This window comes from Megalops cyprinoides, chromosome 6 (genome assembly GCF_013368585.1).
Source record: "Megalops cyprinoides isolate fMegCyp1 chromosome 6, fMegCyp1.pri, whole genome shotgun sequence".
Taxonomy (NCBI): domain Eukaryota; kingdom Metazoa; phylum Chordata; class Actinopteri; order Elopiformes; family Megalopidae; genus Megalops; species Megalops cyprinoides.
This window is the reverse complement of record NC_050588.1, coordinates 7,188,435-7,210,208: the sequence shown is the minus strand read 5'-3', so window position 1 is coordinate 7,210,208 and position 21,774 is coordinate 7,188,435. Positions and strand designations below refer to the sequence as shown.

Here is a 21,774-nt window from a genome sequence, read left to right as displayed (position 1 = left end):
GGGCTTTTTGTTGGTTTGTTCCCTGTTTTCTAAAGGACGGAGACTCAGATAGTGGCGATGACTCTGATAAGAGGTCTTGCGAAGAGAGCTGGAGACTGATCACCTCATTGCGAGAAAAGCTGCCTCCCAGCAAGCTGCAAACCATTGTCAAAAAGTGCGGCTTGCCCAGCAGTGGGAAAAGGCGCGAGCCGATCAAAATGTACCAGATCCCCCAGCACCGGCGCATCACCAAGGACTCCAAGTGGGTCACCATCTCGGACCTCAAGATCCAGGCAGTGAAGGAGATCTGCTACGAGGTGGCGCTCAACGACTTCCGCCACTCGCGGCAGGAGATCGAGGCCCTGGCCATCGTCAAGATGAAGGAGCTGTGCGCCACGTACGGCAAGAAGGACCCCAACGAGCGGGACTCGTGGCGGGCGGTGGCCCGGGACGTGTGGGACACGGTCGGGGTCGGGGAGGAACGCATCGAGGATGTGCTGACCAACGGCCGGGGTGTCACCGACATGGACGACCTCAAGGTGCACATCGACAAGCTGGAGGACATCCTGCAGGAGGTGAAGAAACAGAACAACATGAAGGATGAGGAGATCCGCGCCCTCAGGAACAAGATGCTGAAGATGGAGAAGGTGCTGCCCCTGATCAGCACGGCGGCGGAGGGTCAGGAGAAACCCCCGACGGCCAACGGCGCCGGCAAGCCGCCCGGCCCCCGGGAGGTGCGGGCCCAGCCGGAGGACAGGTCGGAGGGCGAGCAGGTGCCCAAGGTGGCGGGCGACGACGCGTCCCTCCGGCGGGGTCAGATACGCTGGATGCGGCAGGAGCAGGCGCGGCTGAAGAACCTGCAGCAGCAGGAGATCTCCCGGCAGCTGCGCCGACAGAGCGGCCCCCACCGCTTCATCCCGCCCGAGGACCGCAAGCTCCGCTTCCCCTTCAAGAGCAACCCCAAGCACCGCAACTCCTGGAGCCCCGGCACACACATCATCATCACCGACGAGCAGGTCATCGAGCTCAAGGTCCCCAAGGAGGCCGTGCAGGAGGAGGAGGGGCCGATGGGGGCCGGCGATGGCGAGGAGCACCGAGAGCAGATAGGAGCTACCGTCCAACGGTGGCCCCCGGTACCCAGCCCGCCTACGCAGCGCAAGGCCAAGGAGGCGGAGCCGGGCCAGGGCCACAGGCAGGGTTACCGAAGCCAGGGGCCACCGCAGCAGGTGCGCGGCCGCAGCAACTCCTTCAACAACAGCCACCAGCAGCAGCAGCCGCCACGCAACCTGCCGTGGCAGTCCTCCGGGTCCATGGAGTCTCTGCAGTGCAGTGGCGACCGCGGGAAGCAGCAGCAGCAGCAGCAGCTGCAGCAGGCCGCCCTCCAGCTACGCAACCACCACCTCATGCACCAGCAGCACCGCAAGCCCTGCCATTACAACAGCGCCCCCTACGCCGAGACCAGCAACCACGCTGGCTTCCAGCATTACGCCCAAACCGACCGGCCTGCCAACTACAATAATTTTGTCACGCCGCCGCGGATGCGCCGCCAGCTGTCAGCGCCCAACCTGAAGGCTGGGCGAGAGACGGCGGTCTGAACCATTATATGAAATGTGATCAAGTGAACTGCACAGACATGATGGCGGCAGAGACCTGACAGTTTACTACAATCAGTCAGACTGTTAAAACTGTGACTCTCTCTCTCTTTTGCACTGGAACACTTGTGTGTGTTTTGTGGTTGGTTGATCCAAGTTTTAATTCTATGTATAAAAGAAAGCACAGTTTTTACTTGCGTGAGTGTAGGCTACTCTCCATCACCCCTTTGAGCTCTGAAACACCCACTGAATGAAATCAAGACATAATCAAAGCCAATGCAAGAAATGTAAGGGGAGTGCCAATCGTATTTGATGCATCCACACTGTTGTAAACACATAAAAACACAATAGTCAGATATTTTTAGAAACCAAGACCTCTACAAACCAACTAAAGAAGTACATGTGCTTTGTGTAGAGAGGCCACTGTTTTTTGTTTTTTTTTTGTTCTTGCCTGAATGTCGGCATGTCATATTTGATTAATTTTCTTGTCACGTAATTTTCATTTGCCCTTCAGATGTGTGTTTTAGCCATTTTAATGTGTGCAGTCTAATTCAGGTGAAGCTTATCAGGGGTAAAAGCCATAACATCATCCCATGATGGACTATTTAATTTTTTAATCAGGTCATTAATCTTTAATAAGGGCAAAAAAATATGAGTTTTAGCTTGTGTGATATCAAATTCTGAACAAATGGCTTTGTGGTCGAACAAGTTACTGCCTAAATGTATTGCTCTTTTGGTTGTATTGAAAGTGGGCTGCTGGGTTTGAGAGTAATACGTATGAAGCTGCAGGTTTTTGTTTTTAGATGAAGAAAGACGAAGATGAGGAAAACGGGGCTTGTACCATGTACCCAGTGCCTTGACTGCCTTATGTAAGTTGTGAAGGATTCAGAGGAAGTGTTTGAGAAAAGAGACGCTCAATTGTCTGGTTGCTGGCTCCGTGTGGCGAAAGCAAAGTGCCTTACTGGTTCGCTAATGCGGCATTAGCATAGCGCTGCATTCACAATCCAGCCTTAGTATTAAATACCTCTCTGCAACATCTTCCTCATTTCCCTCTATCTCCCTAATTTTGCAGCTAACTTCCAATGCCTTACGATATGTCTGTAGCTGAAATAGTGTGAGGGGGAATAGGTGGATGCCTATATAATCTCCTCTTTGACTGCCAGCCTACAGCTGGGCAGCAAGGATGTCCCATTTTTTTTATGAATGGATAACAACAAACCTGATGTATTCTGAACTTGTTTCTTAGGACATGAGGATGTTGTACTAAGATACAAGGAATTTGGAATGTACTAAAACCTCATTGTTGCACGTCATGTCCGAGCTTATGTCATTGAAATGCTGGAGCTGCCTCACAATGGGACCTGGTGTTTCCATGGTGAAATGCTCTGTGTCCCTCATTGGAGCACTTCTGCTCCTATCAGGCTTTTGGAGGGGAAAATTGTGCTCATTTCCCCGGGATCCAGCTCTCTTAGAATTTTGCAGAAGGAAGCTCTCCAGGAAGGAGGAAACCTATCGCGAGGTTGCCATGGTTTCAAAATACCAGGCCCAAAAAAGCAATGGAACAGAACACGTTGCACATCAGAAACTGTTAGCTTTCGTTAGTGATGCATCCCTACAGTTGCTGCCAGACGCATAATACTGTCAGTACGGGTGCCAGTCACGTGTTAGATTACTTTCAGTCAAGTAATGATCTTCCGAGCTATAATCTGCATGCCCTGCCAGCCTCTTATAATCTCCTATATATGCCTTAGGCTTACTGCTACTGCTCCAATAAATGTCATTTAAAGCATGTTATGGTGCTAACAGCAAACCGAACAAGAGTTCCCATAGGGGGGAGGGTTCAATCTGTATAAACTGAAATGGACGATTGTATTAGCGGTTCATTTTTTTGAATATGTATGTAAGGAAATCGATCCTTTTGTGTTGTACATCCTCATTCGGTGTTGTACATTTGCTGTCTGACACAGAAATACCGCGTGCCTTCGAGGGGCCCCCGTGTCACTGCGACAGGGTGTTGGGGCCACCTCAGGAGCAAGCACTTTGCGCTCGAGGGCGAAACCTCCAGTGCTCACGAGGACTTTTTGCTGGTTTATACAGGGCGTGGGTTGCTGTCCGACCTCGCCGAGCGAGCGAGGTCGAGAGTGAAATGAACGAAATAAACTGGCCAAATGCAACGTGCGGATGGATTGTCATTCTTCCTGAGTTTCCTCACAGCGCTGGTGAAAGGTGAAAGGATCACTTAAAGGCAGTGTAACTATGGGCAGCGGGCGGTAGTTGTGGTGGACATTTCACCATCGTGCTCCTGCCGTCTCATGGTACAGGCCAGTGCTTGACACATTGAAGTGACGCATGAAGCAAGGGGTCTGCTAAACTACTGGGACGTATCTAAAGATCTCTCATCTCCCAACCAATATCACTGTATTTTAATACCATAGGTGTCCTTTTCCCAAAAGTAGCCACCATTTCCTGAAAGCCATCCCTACACAGATTGTTATTTCAAAATGTCCAACTGCTGGAATATAATACTTGTTCAAGTAAAAATTGCGTAGAGAATTTTTTAAAGTTATCCAGCTAAATTTCTTTAAAATTTCGCTGGAAGATAAATCAGCATTTAATGAACTTTACCGATTTGTGTAGAAGGGACATGTACAGCATTACGGTGTCACAATAGTTTTTCATCACCTTAATTTCTGTTCCAGCTATTTAAAGGGTAAAAACTAAATCTCTTACTCATTTTTGTCCATTTATGTATTTATAACTTAGTATCTACTGCACACATTTTAGCTGCTGAGCTGTCCCTGTTTACTTCAGGGGAAGGAGGCCCTATTCTAGCTTTGTACACACTGATCAGAGGTGAACCTGATGTGTTAAATGTGTCGCATATTTTAAGATACTTTACATCAATGTGGAACGGTTGTTTTAACAGCCTCTCCATTTAGACGCTCGATGGCTTTGTCTTGTGTGCTTGCACCTAGGTGGTGACCCCTAAATGCAGAAACTGTGCACTAAAGGAAGTGAGTTGCCTCATTCCAGAAGTTTATTTATGTCCGTTTGAAATAACGTTAATGGTGGTAACCATGGTGATGCATGGTGAGCCATGGTTGCTGCAGATGCAGTGAGAGGCGTGTTTTGCTGACACTTGGCTCTTCTCAAGTGCTGTATTGGATTCAGTGAGAAATACTAGCAGAAGCTGTTCCATTTCAGCCGCTGACCATCCTCTCTCTTCATGTGCTGTTGTGACACTTCGCCCTTCAGCTAGGCATCTGCCTTGCCAAAGCCATGTAAAACCATGCTCCATCTTGCCTGGATCAGATATAGACTGACTGTTAGCACACTTGTATGTAGCCAAACACACACCCACACCAAACACTGCTGTTGTTTACTGTTTTCTCCCACATAATGCTGTAAAATGGGATCAAATTATGTGGACCAGCTGTTCCTTCATGAGCTTGCTTGTGGGGGCACACACAGAGCAGCAGATACACCTTAAAATCCTGTGCTGTCACATAACCTAGTTTAATCCTCATTTGATGAGGATTTCAAATAAATAACTTCAAATATGTGTAGTGCTAACAGACAGAAAAGGCTTTATTTCAGGGAGGGGTAAGTATGTTGGATATGTTTGTCCACACTGAGTCTGATTTCCTTTCTTGGCGCCTATGCTGGTGGTGACTAAATTGACAAATTGTTTTTGAAAAAAAAAAAAACAAAAAAAAACAAAATCTAAACTCTTTACTAATGAAGGTTTGTTTGGTGAGAGAAGATCTTCAGCAGGACTCCTTGGTGCCTATCCCAGTGCAAGGGCTGCAAGAGCTTTGAGCAGACTAACATGGACTCAGAGCAGAATTATAGGAACTCAGTGCAGTGCAACAGGTGTTTCTGTAGTGCTATAGGGGTGTGAACAGAAATAAATGGTCTTAGAGCTTTAAATGGTCAGGGGCTTTAAGCAGAGCTACAGTGGTTTTGAGTAGAGCTATAGAGATGTACAGCAGAGGTGCAGCCATCCTGTTGCACAGCATTTGGGCCACGAGCAGATATACGGGGGGTGTGTGCAGTGCTACATGGGCTTTGGGCAGCACAACAGGTTTTTTCACCCCTCCTGAAGAAGCATCACATGTCATCAATAAGGTGTATCCAAAGTCTATATCAAGCTTAATGTGCAGCATATCATATCTTGCTACACATAGTGGGAGGACTTTATTTTAGATTTTGCCAGTCATCTCTTAGTATGTATGCACTAGTGTGATAACTGATTAGTCACTGTGTGAAGACCGCTGGCCAGAAAAGGCACTCACCCAGTCCCTTCACTCCTCAGTGTTCAGTCTGGATGAGGCTGTGAATTGCAGGGGTGAGGCATGCTGGCACTGGGATGACGATGCTTCCATGGTGTTTCTCACCCCCTCCCCCTCTCTTTCGGGAAGGGTGGTGCCCATCCTCTCCTCTCCTGCCCTGCACACACTGTCTCTCTGTCGCTGCGCAGGTGTACGAGAGCAAGCTACAGGAGCTGCAGAAGCAGGTGGAGACACGCTCGCTGGCAGCGGAGACCCCCGAGGAAGAGGAGGAGGAAGAGGAGGAAGGTCATTACTCTTGAGTGTGAATGGCAGATTGCAACAAGAGGCATCAGAGAAGGACCATGGATTATTATGAATTTTGCATACTATATAACATTAGGTTCCATGTTGTAGATATGTAATAGCAACAATACCAGTGCGTAATGTTTTTTTTTTTTTGCTCAAATAAACCAAAAAAATATTTCACCAAGTATTTGAAACCTAGCTTCTCCAAAGTACAGCTAGTTGCATCCTTTTGTTAACAAATGATGTGGCAGACGACTCCTATACAGGTTGAAGTAGAGGACTGGTGAATATGGGATTGTGATTTCAATAGAACTGAAAAACTATAATAATATACTATTACACAGCTGCTGAAGCAGCAGAAACATTTCTCCCAGAGGTTCTGATAACTGGGAGAAAAGAGTGTTTGGACCCAGAAAATTTAGTTGAGGTTTATATATATGTGCTTGTGAAGTTAACTCTTTGTGTGAGATAAGGTGAATCATGATGTTTGTGTGACTAGAGAGGGAGTGCCATATGGTCTCCAGAGGTATTTGATGTTGTGTATGTGTGTGTGCGTGTGTATGTATGTGTGTACGTGTGTGCGTGTGTACATACATGCATGTATGTACTGTATGTGTGTATGTATGTACTGCATATATGTGTGTATGTATGAAGTGTATGTATTTATGTGTGTTTTTTGTGTGTGTATGTGCAGTATGTGTATATGTGTGTATATATGCATGTATATGGTGCTCAGTCCCTGCTGCTCTACTCGTGGTCCTCTCACAGTGCCATGGACACAGCATGAGTTTGAGCTGGCTCAGTGGGCCTTCAGGAAGTGGAAGTACCACCAGTTTACCTCACTGAGAGACCAGCTGTGGGGAAATGCTGTCTACCTCAAGGAGGCCAATGCCATCAGCGTGGAGCTGAAGAAGAAGGTACTGTGCTCACAGCACACACCCATCCAGGGGCTTTATCTCTAAATACCTGTTTAGTTCAGAAGAAAGTGTTCCCCTCAGAGCACGCTCCCATTCAGAGCTTTAGCTATAAGTACGTGCTTAGTTTATTGAAGAACAAGGTAATGTTCCCCTCACAGTGCAGGGCTTCGGCTCTAAGTATGTGCTTGTAGTGTTCTGCAATTTTATGCAGAGTGGTTCACACTCAGACCGGCCGTAGTTTGACAGCAGTTTGGAATGAAATGGGTGTGGTCCACACCTTCCTCCAGCGATGAATTTTCATGTCAAGCACATGTTGTTGTGTGATGATGCCATAAGATACAGATTCATGGCAGATTCTGTAGAATTAGCTTTACAGTAGATTCTGGATTTAACAGACTACAGTCTGTATGTTATTTCAGTATTCACAGATTCTATTCATATTCAGATTCATATTCAATTAGCTATTTTAATTCATGAATGAATTTGAAACTGCAGTGCTGAGTGAGGTGAAAATCAGTTCCTCTTTCCAGATATATTTGTTCAAGTCATGTTTCTGTTTGTGTTGGGCAATGTAAAACACCGTGATTTTGTAATCATCTAGCTCACAAAGGGCTGACAATCCTCTTTTGTGGGACAGCAGTCCTGTCAGAATGAATATAGTGGTTGCAGTGCTCAAATACAGCTGTTCCATACTGAATTTCTATGGCGAAATTTCACTACACAGTACTCAGGTCCTTTCAGGACCACTGGGTGCATTGGGTTAGGAACATCATGTACTACAAAGGACTAAAAAGACTAAAAAGAGACAGATTGCTTAGTGCTTTAGACTACCATTACACAAGCAATTTGTGTTGAGAGTTCTAGTTAATTTTGCAATCCATTATGCATTGTATTATTTACACTCAGAGTTGCTCTGTCTGTTTTTCTATCTATATAAGAATACTAACATGCACACAGCATACCACATACCACACATACCACAGCACTACAGCTTTGGAGCAAGTGTCTAAATAGAGGGCAGATTTATGTTAGGTTTCATGGAATCAGGGAAAATGTTATAAGCTCTGGTTAGGAAAGAAAGCCATCTTTGGATGTTCTGTTTGGATACTGTGGAGCATAGTGAGACTGTGAAGACACAAGTGAAAGTATTGTATATAGTTTGTAAATATCAATGTTTTGTCTTTGGTCTCTTTGCCCCTCCACAATCCCCATCCCTCCCCTCCCCTCTCCCTGTTGTCCTCTGCCTTCCCGTCTCCTCTTCCCTCCCTCCCCCCCCCCCAAAACCTTCTCTCTTACATCCTCTCTTCTCTTCTCCTCCTCCCCTCTCTCACCCCTCCTCCCCTGCCCTACAGGTGCAGTTCCAGTTTGTACTCCTCACAGACACCCTTTACTCCCCTCTGCCTCCTGAGCTCCTGCCCCCGGAGCCAGAGAAGGAGCGCGACCCTCGGCCCTTCCCTCGCACCGTGGTGGCTGTGGAGGTCCAGGACCTGAAGAACGGGGCCACACACTACTGGTCTCTGGAGAAGCTGAAGTAAGCCAGGATTCCCAGTGATGACCCACGAGGGTGACATGTAGCCATGAAGCTTAAGCTCTTCTGTTCAATATTCATTTACATTAGTGTCATTACATTACATTAACCTTTTGATTACAAGCCCTGTTCCTTACCACTACACAACACTGCCTGATTTACTTAAGTGACAGGCACAGTTCAGTGTTCCCAAAGCACTACAGTTAGTTGAGGCTAGGGCAGATAACAGACTGATCAAAATGGTATAATACATGTATAAAACTAAGGCAATAACACTGCAGAGAGCAGCAATGTTTTGTGTTGATGTGAGTCAAGCGGGGTGTTGTGAAGTCCTAGTCAATGGTAGTAAGAAGGGTACTGGAGGTAATATGATATTGACAAGCCTAATGGTTGGATTACTCTAACAAGCTTTATCGCCAAGTGAGACAACCCAAATATGCTACACAGATCGGGTGAGATGACCTTGCCTCTGCACAGCTGGTTTAGGTGAACCTGACTGGCTGTAGGGTCAAGTGAGATGAATCTGTGATGGACCTGACTGGCTCTGTGGTCGAGTGAAGTAAGTCTGACTGTCTGTACTGTCCTTTCAGGCAGCGGCTGGACCAGATGAGGGAGATGTACGATCGTGCTGGGGAGATGACCTCCCCAAACCAGGAGGACGACGAAGGCGCCCTGACGGGGAATGACCCCTTCTACGACCGCTTCCACTGGTTCAAACTGATGGGAAGGTGGGTCCCACCACAGCCTCTGTCTGTCACCACAGTACTCAGCTCTGCGTTAGCATAGGCCTGATTTGTCCATGTTGATGGTTTTGTCTCATCTCATACAAAAATTTATATACTGAGAACATATGTTAGAGGGTATATTTTTGTCTCAATCAGTGTGAAAATATGTAAATTACTGTCATTTTGATATATTGCAATATGTTTGCAATATATTACTGCTTTGCATTTATTTTAAGTGTATTATCAATATATTCTTGGGCTGAACAACATTTATCAATGTATTACAATATATTTTATATATGTTATATATATATATGTTATTATATAATATATTTTGATATGGGATGGTCTCATGCTTGTCACCTCTAAAGGTGCATTGACTGCCACCTGGCTGCACTTCTTCTTGACATTGTAATGAAAACTATTCAAACAAGAGATGATTATCTGTGATTGAGGAGGCTAGAGGTATGATTTCTATGTGTTGTAATTAGTCAGATAGGAGGGCTGAATGAAGGGCTGTAATGAAATGATGGAAATTCTGCATTAGGGATATGGAGTATGGTGTGTAATTTGGCTGAAGGGTCTTGCCTTGCCGAGTCTGTCTCCTGGCTGAATGAGAGAGCTTGGAAAGAGAAGAGGTGTTTGCTTCCTGAATGGTCAGAGGGCTGAACAACTCTTATCTGTGCAGCTTTTCTGTAATTCATTTTTTTATGTTTCTGTTGAGGTTGGGTTTTTTTGTTTGTGGTTATTTAATGCTGTGCTGCCATTTCAGTATGTGTATTGTAACGTGTTTTGCTGTCATTATTTATTTATTTACTCGCTGTCTCACATATTTTTGGCCTCTGGATTTCGTGTTCCACTTCAATTTGGGGTCGCATTCTGCATGTGGCGTGCTGTTTTTGTTCTTCTGTTTTGTTTTGCATTTCATGTAAGGATGTCAGTTTGTGTAAGATTGATGTCAGTTGGGCGACTCATGTTGGGGGCTTTAATTTGTCCATTGTCAGGTTTTGGGGATCCATCGTCTTGTTTTTAGTGATGTCATGTGTACCCTTGTGTTGTTTTTTAAATGCTGTCAATCACAGGTCGTTTTAATGGCTGCTGCTACTGGGGAAGCACATTCTGAAGAAGTCTTTGCTAGCTTTAACCCTGAGGCATTTATCAGTACTGTACTGGATGTAAAACTTTTACAGTAACAGGTTTGCTAGACTGCAATATCACAGCACATCTGCCACATGTCCAGAAACAACTGTGGTGTGTTGTCCCATACAAAAAATTACAGTATATATTGAGAATATATTTTTGAAAATACATATTTTGAAAATGTATTTGGAATATGTACATCTTGCCGTCTTGATATATTGTAATATATTTCTGATTTACATTAACATATTTTAATTGAATTTGCAATGTATTCTGTGGCTGAACAATATCTCTCTCAATATATTGCAGTATATTTCATTTCTGTGTATTTCTAAGAGTCATTGTCCTAGGTTGTTGCTGCTTCACATAGTAATTGTGCAGGTAGTAGTTGTAACCTGGTTTTTACATGAGGACCCTGATTGCTTGACCCTGAGTGGGCATCCCTACACCCAGCCTGGAGCTGTGTGACGCTTCTCCTCTCTGTTTTAACGCGGCTGACATGATTCTCACCCCTCACCTGGTGCCCCTCCCCCCGTCCCCCCCACCCCCAAAGCTCGCCGATGTTCCACGGCTGTGTGAACGAGCACATCACGGACCGCTCGCCCTCACCCACCTTCTCTGCGTCCGACTCCGACATCACCGAGCTGGCGGACGGGCGGCCCAGCGAGATGGAGGACCTGATGGACGACGAGGCCTTCGTGGATGACGCTGGCTCCGATGCCGGCACCGAGGAGGGGTCGGACATCTTCAGCGACGGCCAGGACCCCTTCTATGACCGCTCGCCCTGGTTCATACTGGTGGGAAGGTTGGTGAAGGCTATTGATGAGGGGAGGGGGGCAAGAGGGGGGTCAGCTCCTTAAAGTCTGTGAAAGCACTGAACCTCCCCAGAGACCTGCTAGTCATGTGCTTTGTAATTATGATTATGATTTACTTAGTTAGTATTGCAGATCAAAGAAGCGGTTTTTGAAAGAAATATAGGTTTAGTTAATACTACTGCTGCCCATGAGCAAGAAGGAAGGTTACAGACTCCAGCTCCAGACTGTGTCAGACCAGGCGTAGGAGTTTATCTGATAAATGAAAGGTGAATAATTTCTCTGAATAAAGCCCTAAAGTCTTGACTTTTTTGTATGTCCTATGGCATAATACCTTGATAGTTGCCTGTCAAGGCTGTAGTTATTACTTATATCTGAAATTATTAGGTAAAAGTTTCATTCGTCAGTCTCAAATATCTAATCAGCTGGGTCCAATGCAAGTCTTCCATATCCAGTAACGATTGGAAAGCTTCATGAGTTTGAAAACTGCTGATGATGTCATATGTTACAGTACCAGGGACCTTTTAGCATGAACCATAGGTTTTCAGTGGAGAGCAAAGTATTTTAATTGGTTCGTACAGCACATTGTAGCTCAACCCACTGTAGGGTTTGTAAAGCCTTAATCTCATCACTAATATTTAGAGCCATTCAGGACAGGTTGTGTTCAATGATTAGGGGAAGCCCAGTGAGGTATGAGCATGTGGGAAATGTCTAAATTCTCCTCCCCCTCTATGAAAACAGTGTGTTGTGCCTCATGCCGTGTCATGTTTCAGATTATAATTAACCCCTGTCAGTGCTGATTGTGCTCTAACAAACTGAAATACATTGTGATTTTTTTTTTCTTACATTCCCTGCTCTACATTTTGTCTGGGTGTAATTCTTTATGTTACGTTGTTGTTTACTGTTATTTGCATTATTTATGTGTTTGTTTATTTTTATTACTAGATGCAATCATCTTTATTGGCCGTACCTTTGGTTTGAGGTGTCACAAAATAGGACTGAATGTTCCCTCAGAGCTTCTTCAAGCCTCTTCAGTTCTGTGATGCACATGCGACACCAAGATGATGCGCATTCACTCATTGAGCAGGTGCTCAGATCCAGAGCAAACTCTGTGCCAGAGCCAAAAGTACATTAGCCAATACAATAAAGCCACATTAACAATAGTTCAAAAAAACTAAAAAACAAAAAACATTAACAATAGTTCAAAAAAAAAGTCCAAAAAACATCGAAGTGGCAATATATAGTGCTACAGTAACCATAGTTTTATAGCGACGAGACTTACGAAGTATAAACTACAATGAAGAAACAGCAGCAACCTAAGAATAAATAGGAGAAGTCCCAATGTGTACAACAGTCTAATACTAAATAACCAATATAAGAATAAAGATAAAGAGACGATTGCCGTGGAATGGAGACAGGTCAGAGACATATTACATGATTTTAGTGTAATAAAGGGAATCTTTAACAAAGGAAACAGCAGCTTCTGTGGGCATTCTTCCCCATCCTCAGCCCTGTCAGAGGGAAGAGGACCATGGGCATGACAGTCAGCTTACCTGAAACAGGATGAGTGATGCGTCTCCCACAATGTGAAGGACAATGCACACACTATGTTCCTGTAACATGATAGGGTCATTTCATTCACTTTGGGTGCATTAAATTTTCAGTGCAGACTGTCACTGACAGACTGAAGAGGCTTCAAGTGAATGTGTTCGTTTAAGTTTCACATTTTTTTGTCATTAACATTCTTAACAGGGTTACATTTTATTTCTTGTTTCCTCTTTTTATGTTTTTATAGTTTGCATTTTTTGTCAGTCATTGGTTTTTTAAACAATTTAAGATTACAGTATATTGAATGCTAGTGTTTAAACAGTGTGACTGAGATACTATCAGAAGTGCTAATTTTTCATGTTGTTATTTGATCAAGTATTTCTGTAGTAGTGAGCAGCTAAAGAGACTTTTGACGGGATTGGAGCCATTATACATTCACGGACAACGAAAACGTGTACAGAATGAAAGAAAGACTTGCGCTGTGTGATTCATGTTACTTAGAGCCCTCTTTGTCTTGACTTGCCTGAGTTGTGCACTATGCCCACCTCCTTGGGGAATTCTCTGAGACTAAAGAAGAGTACGGCCTATTCTGACAGGAGAATCTGTTTCACAGCAACATAGTAGAGTAGACTGATAGTTTATTGCTGTCCCTGACCTCAGGCCTCTAGAAAATTCTAGATCCTTTTCTTTCAGTCCCAGAGGGAAGTGAAAAAAGATATAGGGGTGAACAGAGGAATACTATGTGGTGATCTGTTCGTTTGACCCCTCTGTGACTCCCTGTCACCCGCAGGGCGTTTGTGTACCTGAGTAACCTGCTGTACCCTGTTCCCCTGGTGCACCGTGCAGCCATTGTGACAGAGAAGGGGGAAGTGCAAGGCTTCCTTCGAGTAGGGGTCCAGGCCATTGCAGGTCAGTGCTGCTCTCCACAGGAATCAGATCGGGAAAAGCAGGCAGTTATCCTTAGGGTGCCATCTCTGACATCACGCGTCAGTACACCTCCACCTGGAAAGGGTTGCACTCTTAATATTTGGTCTCCTATGCATCACACTTAAATTTTTTTACACCAGGTATCTGATTGGTTTATCATAGTGTCAGTCACCCACATGTCTGAGAAGAGTAAAGGGGAAAGGCAAAAAGGATGAAATTCAACCATTGTGATTGTTCAGTGTCTGAGAAAGATCATCATAACTTCAGAAAGCAATTCCCCAAAGCAAGGCTGAACCATTTGACAGGATAGGCCAAACAGCAATAGGGTGACCCTTTTTAGAATGAGGAGTGAGTAACTTGTCCTTAAAAATGTTTTCTAATGTAAGACCAGTGTCACAGATTGAAATGTCAATGTATCATTTGTAATTCAGTAAAATGTGAGAATTGGTCAAGGGTCTGAGTACTTTTGTATCTGAGTGCTGGACAGGTTAATTTACCCCTCCCACTGACTGTATTTGTTGATAATAAAGATGTGGTCCTTCACCTCTAACAGATACAAAAGGCACCAAATGTCAGGTCTTTTGTTTTTGTAATACAACCGGTCTTATCATACTATCCAATATTACAGCACAGGTGCAAATAGGAACAAAAATGTTCAGGCACTGAATAGGTACCCTGGAAGGAACCATATCTGCTGTACTTTACCGTAACAAAACCAAGAAACTAACCACCGTAATAAAACTGTACTAAAAGCAAGAAAATTGCTTCATGCAGTAATGATCCACAGTACTGGGATCCCTGTGTGCTTTAAAAAGAAATAAATTCCAGTAAGTTAAAGAGGTTAGAGTACAGTAAGCCTGTAATGTAAAATCTCAATGGCTTTGCGGAGAAACCATCTCTGTTCCTTTTTTGAGCTTTGTTCATTCTCTTGTGCAGCTGATGAAGAGGCCCCAGACTACGGGTCTGGAGTTCGGCAGTCTGGCACAGCAAAGATCTCCTTTGATGACGAGTACTTCAAAGCGGTATGTCAGTCTCTCTGAAATAAAGTTCCCCAATAGCAAAATTCAGAACACTTTTAAATGTGGTTTGTGAAACCGTGACCATTATTTAAACCATAATGATAGTGCACATTCCAGAGAATAATTTAAATGTTTAAAAGCAAGTAAATTCAAAAGGCAATTATGGAAATGGAAATGTATGGATACAGATTCAAAAGTGCAGCTACATGTTTAGAATAATTGAATATTTATAGCATGATTGAAAAAAACTATCATAATACTCTAAGCTTGCTCCATTTGGGAGTGCAGCAACCTGATTCCCAAATCCTGCAGGTGGAATCTTGATAGCCTTTATCGGTAATTGGCTATATCTGGTGCCATTTTCCTCATTAGAGTAGTATTGCAAGAGTGCTGGTCACCACTGTGGTTATCCCTCCTCCAGAATGACCAGTCCTCTGCTGCCATGACCCACTCTGGGCTTTCCCTGGAGGAGCTGCGCATTGTGGAGGGCCAAGGTCAAAGCTCAGAGGCCGACACACCCTCAGAAGAGATGACCAGAGTGAAAGACATGGGTAGGAAGACTCACGGGAGCCACGTGGCAGCCTGTCACACTACATTCCGCCCTTTAAGATGAGATGACCCCCCCCCCTCTGTTGTCTTTTTTTGAATGGTTTCTCATTTCATGCGGTGAAAGAATGAGTCGGAGGTTTCTATCAGAGGGGGAAGGACAGCCCCATTTTCCAGCGTTAGATATTGTAAACAAATGCCAGCTAATCACCCTGTCTTGTGAACAGAGTTACATATTAAGGTGGTCTGTCGATATGGTAGTCATGTCTTGCAAACATTAACTCAACATGATGAGCTCAGAAGTTTTGGAGGTGCTGGAATTTGTCGATGGTGAGGACTATAGGGCCCACTGTTTAGTAAACACAGTCAGACCCATAGGGGAATAGGGATGGTGCATATATTCTTTACAACTAGGTTTTAATGATGAAAAAAATCAATATACTGTAAATTATGTCAGTTTATATTATTTTAAGATGTTGTAGTTACCACCTGTGGTCTGTACTGCCACTGTATTGGTGATATGATTCTGTGGAGTGTGTTGAATTATCCATCTGTGCACTGATCAATCAGCCAGTCAACATACTTTTATTTTGTATAACCCTCTTTATAATCACTTTGTCACATATATAGTGCCCTTTCTAGGCAGAATAAAAAAAAAAAACAAAATCATTCAAAAACTCATGTGAGACCAAATACAAAAAAGAAAAATTTTGTGTAATCATTCCGTGACTCCATATAAAAGGAAGACTTCTGAGGGAAAAGATGTGTTACGTATGTATGACTCATTCTTTCACATGGTAATGACAGTCAGTCTGCCCTACGGATGAATTGTGATGCGTGCTGTCGGATCAAGCTGGGGAATATGGATTCAGAGCTGAGTTTAGAGTCTTTTGAAGTTTGCAAGGTGTGGAAGTCGTTGTGAATGGGAACTGACCGTGAATTCTTTAAAACTAAGTTTTATTAATGACAACTGGAAATGATTATGCTGTAAATACATCATTGGTGCATTATTGTTAACACCTCTGATCTAATTCAGCCTGCATTGCAGATGTGATCATTGTGTTACTGGGTTTTGGGTCTTGGGTACTGACGGACTGTGGTGTGCGCATGTCAGATCTGAAGCTGGAAGGCGAGGACGCTAAGATGGGTCTGTCTGAGGGACATGCGGGGCAGCTGGTGGTGGGAAGCACCTTCACCTTCCGTGTGACCGTCCTCCAGGCCAGCGGCATCCTGCCCGATTACACTGACATCTTCTGCCAGTTCAAGTGAGTGACTGAGAGCACGTGTCCAACACAATTCCACCTCTCCACAGGGCTCTGGCTGCACATAACTGGAAAAACGTGAAGTACCTGTAATCCTGTCTGGCTGTCGCTCAGTGTCAGATTATTAGCTACACACACACACACATACGGTTCACAAAAACACAAAACATACCTGTGCATATGTGTTTTTGTTTTCAAACTAAGCATGTGAATATATATTTACTTCCTTGTGTGCAGTAAATATGAATAAAATCACATCAATCGCTGCTTGATATGAAGGGACCTCCTCAGTAACACTCTGATTGGTTGGCAGCTTCCTCCACGGTCACGATGAAGCCTTCTCCACAGAGCCTTTGAAGAACTCGGGAAAAGGTTCCCCACTGGGGTTCTACCACGTGCAGAACGTGAGTGTTCAGAGGGCCCAGCATGCCACAGATGGATGGAAGAAAGAGGGAAAAAATGCTCTTAGATCTGTGTGCCAGCTGATTTCCTGTCTTTCTACTGCCTGCCTGCAATTCATTATGCAGTCAGAGCAGAAACACACTGTGACCTCTCCTATTGAATTTCATCAGTGGTATAATAGAAACTGGTTGTCATATGCAATAAGTGATACAGTACAGTGATATTGTATTTTTTTGCGTATTCCATATGGGCAGTGTTTTTTGTTTGTGTGATGAAGTGTGGACTTCCTCTGTATTGTGCAATGGCTTTTAGATTGCAGTGGAGGTGACGGAGTCCTTCATAGAGTACCTCAGGACCAAGCCCATTGTGTTTGAAGTGTTTGGCCACTACCAGCATCCCACTCTGCATCTGCAGGGCCAAGACTTGAACAGGTGGGCAGGACAGTGGGTACAGCAGTGATTATGACCTCATCACCTTTCCACAGAAGAAGTCAATCTCATCAATGTCAACTCATGTCAGTCAGTTGCCATGAAAGCAGAAACTTGAGGGTTTTTGTGTACACTGAGGTTTAGTGAGAGGGTACTGTGAGGTACAGTAATGTTTTTAACAGAAATGGCTTGTGCTTTCATTTCATTTTGTAGGTTTTGAAAACAGGTGTGTTGAGAATTTCTGTAACTGCATTCAACACATTCAATAATGATCAGAGTTGATTATGTAAGTACTGTGAGCATTACATCATCATAGGAGTATAGGAGTATATTTTCATGAATAATTTTATACATAACACGTTTGCAATGAAAGATTTTTTTGTGTGTACACTGAGGTTTAAGTAAGAATGTTTTGCAAAGCAAAATTATGGTTGATATTTGGTTTTGGTTTTATTTTCAGTCCTCTTCAGCCTTCCAGGAAGTACTACCCACCCCCTATGCCACTGTCAAAAACAGGTATGGTGCATTAAAAGCAATAATTTTGTGACTGGAGTTTGGTCTTTCCACACATTATTGTGTGGTGACACCAAGAATATGTAACATGGGCCTAAAGGGTTCAAAGCATGCACACTTGTCAGATTCTGTGTTATAATGATTTGAATATCTCTGCAGTGCCAGCTACCAAGCTGAATGCTATCAGCAAGCCTAACCTGGGCCAGTGTGTCAGCAAGTACGACCTGCTGGTGTGGTTCGAGATCAGTGAGCTGGAACCCACTGGAGAGTAAGTGCTGGTCAGGTCAGGGTTAGCTCAGGCTGACTCAAATCCACACATCCAAGCATCTAAGCAAATCAAATCCAGAACAAATCCACACACTAAAACATCTAGGCAAATCTAATTCAAACAAATCCAGTCATCTCTGTGCATCATCAATGCATATATTTTCTGCTGGTTTCAATCTTTTATTACTTTTAAGTGTGATACTTTCCTGTAACTTTCTGGGAAATTTCATAATGTGATATTGATGAGTGGCCAGCAAAACAAGCTTTACACAATGCTTGCTCTGTATAATCATGTCTTTACTGGCAGAGAGTGTTGGAGTAGAACAGGTTCTGACAAAAGTTATGAAGCCACTCCAATCTAACTGTGGGTTGCTATACTTAGGGCTGCTCTCTCTCAACCCCACCTTACCCACAGACAGCTGTGGCTTAGTAGCCTTACACATTGGACACAGTGTGACTTTAAATGAGACATATGTGATCACTAACCTTCAGACACAGTGTTGTGGAGTAGGCGCGGGATAGTCTAGATAGATAGGTAGGGTCAGGATGGGGACAGTGGAAAGCACCCTGCTGTCGGTCGACATCGCTGTCCTTGTGTTCTCCCTCAGGTATATCCCAGCTGTGGTGGATCACACAGGGGGACTGCCCTGCCATGGCACCTACCTCCTGCACCAGGTACACCTGCGCTTCAAACACAGTGCCTACTCAGCCACCTGGCATCTACCACAGTGGAGGTCTGCTCTGTGTAGGGGAAAAGACCTCTAATCCAAGCCTGAGAGAAATTGTTAAACATGGAGCCCTTTTAGATAACGTGCTTGAGTATGCAGCTTGTAGATTTAGTGCTCTGAAAATGCCGGTGTAGAGCTTGCGGTCTGTAGGTATACCTGGTAGATTTACTGAAGTTATTGTGACATCATCCTTCAGTTGTGAGTATTGACAGATTCAGCCTTATTAAGGGAATGCGTGTGTGCTGACACAATGAAAGCTGGGGACAGGATGTGACTCCGGAGCTGTGTCCCCTGCAGGGGATCCAACGCAGGATCACGGTCACCATCATCCACGAGAAGGGCAGCGAGCTGCACTGGAAGGACGTGAGGGAGCTGGTGGTTGGTGAGTGACCTCTCTGTCAGTCACTGCCTGACATGTCAGTCCCAAATTAAAGCAATGGATGCTTTCTAAAAAAAAGTGAATGTGGGAATGTTCATATACACTCTGGATGAAGCAGACAGATAGAACACTGAGTTCTGGCGATGTGGATTCATGCCAGTTAGACACCTCAGGTGGAAGTTTCCACTGAGTGATTAATGCTGCTGCAAAGACAGCAGCCTGGTATTTATAGCTGCCACTGTCTCTCAGGCTGAGCCAGGCAGAGAAATGCATATAAGGAGTATACAAGCACAGCCTGTGTGTGTATGTGTGTGTGTGTGTGTGTGTGTGTGTGTGTGTGTGTGTGTGTGTGTACCTGTGTCAATGCCTGGTACATTTGTGTTTGCATGTGTTTGAGTCAGCTTCCCTTGCACAATCTTAATATAAGGAGGAAGACACTGGTTCTGCAGTTACCAAAAATAGAGGTGCACATAGGTATAACACCACCACCACCCCCAAAAAAAGAAACATTTTTGCTGCATTTTTGTTGTTAGCCGTCTCTTAACACATTTATGTCTTCTTTTGTCAAGGTCGGATTAGGAACAAGCCAGAGGTCGATGACTCTGCAGCAGACGTGGTCTTGTCTCTCAATATCATCTCAGCCAAAAACATCAAGTCGTCCCATAACTCCAACAGGTATGCAGCCTGGCACACCACTAATCCAGACATGTCTTGCACGTGTCTTCACTGGGTGCAGCTGTGGAGTAGAGAACATGTCAAATAGACTTGATCAATAGCTTCATTCAGGACTGTAGGTTTTTACCATTGTTGAGTTTCTTATGATGTGTTTCATCCATTCTGAGTGAGAGAGTGTTTCTCTTAAAAATTGTCCCTTGGCTTGGTCAGTGTGTGTTCTGCCAGTGTTAAACCTATTGAGGGCAGGTCAGGACTGGCCTAAGAATCAGAAGAGCAGGTGACATCATGCATTGGGGGATTCTGGGAAATTTCTCATAGGTGGGAGGTGTTTTTCTCTTCAACAGAGGAAATAGGAGAATAGGATGGTTAGAAAAGGAGAGTGTCATTAGTGACATTTCTCATAACAAACACGAGTGTGAATCGACTGTCATTTTTCCTTTTGAGGTAGCAAGACAGAAACTTGGCAGGCATTAAATTGAGCGTAATGAAACCTAACAACGTGCATGTTAAATCAATTCTCTGAATTCTGATAGTTTAGACCTTATTTTTAGTAATACTTTTATTATTTTCTTTGGATTTGCTACTTAATAGCATTGCAGATGTCAAATGTGCTGTGTAACAAAATTGAGTCGTTATTTCTGTGTATGTAGGTGTTGACTGAGATTAACCATGAGCAATTTACAGACTTTATGCCTTAAGGAGGAAAGCTGCATTCTTGCATGGAATAAAGCCAAAAACTGTTGTTTTCTGGGAATGCTTTTTTGTGGATGTTTTGCTTGTGCAGGTTAATTTTATGCTTGAACTCACTATCACTGCTGATTCATGATTACTTTTTAAAAAAATAACTTTTTGTCAGATTGTTTCTCCCTTATTTGTCTGGTGGTTATTTTATGCTGCTGTTGCATACTTCCTGGTTTTTCTCAGCCTTTGTCCTTTGATAAGGATATTGCCAAGTATGAGAAAATTAATACATTAGGTTTTTTTGAGGGGAAAAGTGCATTATGAGGCTTGATAAACCAGCCTGTTGCACCCAGTTCTGCCTGGGCAACATTTGTCTCTGTCAAACATTGTTGTATTTCTCTTGTGGTTTAATATGTGTTCCTTAAACGCTTATGGAGGAGTCTTGAAGCTGAATGCTTTTTGTTTCCAAAAAAAATGTTTTTTAGGAAGTTTACAGACCATGACATCATAAATCATAAATATATGCATGTATGTATTTTTATTTATTTTTATTTTTGTTTTTTTTTTTATATCTACTTACAATCTATCGAATGTATTCCTTCTGCTGCGAAAGTCAATGAATTATTATTGTGGCTGTCTGTGTGAATGAGATTGCTCCCGAGTGACCTTGACCTGCTTTTCAGTCTGAGGGGGTCTTGTGCTTGATCTGGTGTCACCCTGACTCAGCTGTGTGTGTGTGTTCACACCTCAGCGTGGGGCAGCTCCTGCAGGTGACAGACTGTACCGGGGTCAGCCAGCAGAGAGTTAGTGATAGCCATATGAGATGGGCAGCAGGTACAGCAGCTCACCCTGCTGAGTGACAGCTGTGTGAATGAGTCATGCGCTGGAGAGCTGGGGCGAGCTTACATTCTCACTGTCTATAGACACACACACACGCATATGTACTTTCTTGTGTGCACTTGCACACACACACATATATAAACACACCCACACAAACACGCACATGCATATGCACTTTCTTGTGCATGCACACAAACACATACACACACACACACACACACACACATACACACACACGCAAGCATATGCACTAATTCACACATTTACACAGAAACACACGTATGCAGAG

At 44.0% G+C, this 21,774-nt stretch overlaps 1 protein-coding gene across 2 annotated transcripts in view; it reads left to right on the top strand.

The window, feature by feature from the left end:
* LOC118779275 (kinesin-like protein KIF1B) overlaps positions 1 to 21,774 on the top strand; it is a 79,233-nt gene that overhangs the window by 49,199 nt on the left and 8,260 nt on the right. For both annotated transcript variants that reach the window (XM_036531308.1, XM_036531307.1), the window contains 16 exons: positions 6,052 to 6,148; positions 6,917 to 7,065; positions 8,418 to 8,596; positions 9,184 to 9,321; positions 11,012 to 11,263; positions 13,609 to 13,727; positions 14,682 to 14,767; positions 15,186 to 15,315; positions 16,425 to 16,575; positions 16,886 to 16,976; positions 17,287 to 17,405; positions 17,863 to 17,918; positions 18,075 to 18,183; positions 18,791 to 18,857; positions 19,208 to 19,292; positions 19,859 to 19,964. In XM_036531308.1, the coding sequence (XP_036387201.1) occupies positions 6,052 to 6,148; positions 6,917 to 7,065; positions 8,418 to 8,596; positions 9,184 to 9,321; positions 11,012 to 11,263; positions 13,609 to 13,727; positions 14,682 to 14,767; positions 15,186 to 15,315; positions 16,425 to 16,575; positions 16,886 to 16,976; positions 17,287 to 17,405; positions 17,863 to 17,918; positions 18,075 to 18,183; positions 18,791 to 18,857; positions 19,208 to 19,292; positions 19,859 to 19,964 (1,934 nt within the window). The remainder of the gene's footprint in view (positions 1 to 6,051; positions 6,149 to 6,916; positions 7,066 to 8,417; positions 8,597 to 9,183; positions 9,322 to 11,011; positions 11,264 to 13,608; positions 13,728 to 14,681; positions 14,768 to 15,185; positions 15,316 to 16,424; positions 16,576 to 16,885; positions 16,977 to 17,286; positions 17,406 to 17,862; positions 17,919 to 18,074; positions 18,184 to 18,790; positions 18,858 to 19,207; positions 19,293 to 19,858; positions 19,965 to 21,774) is intronic.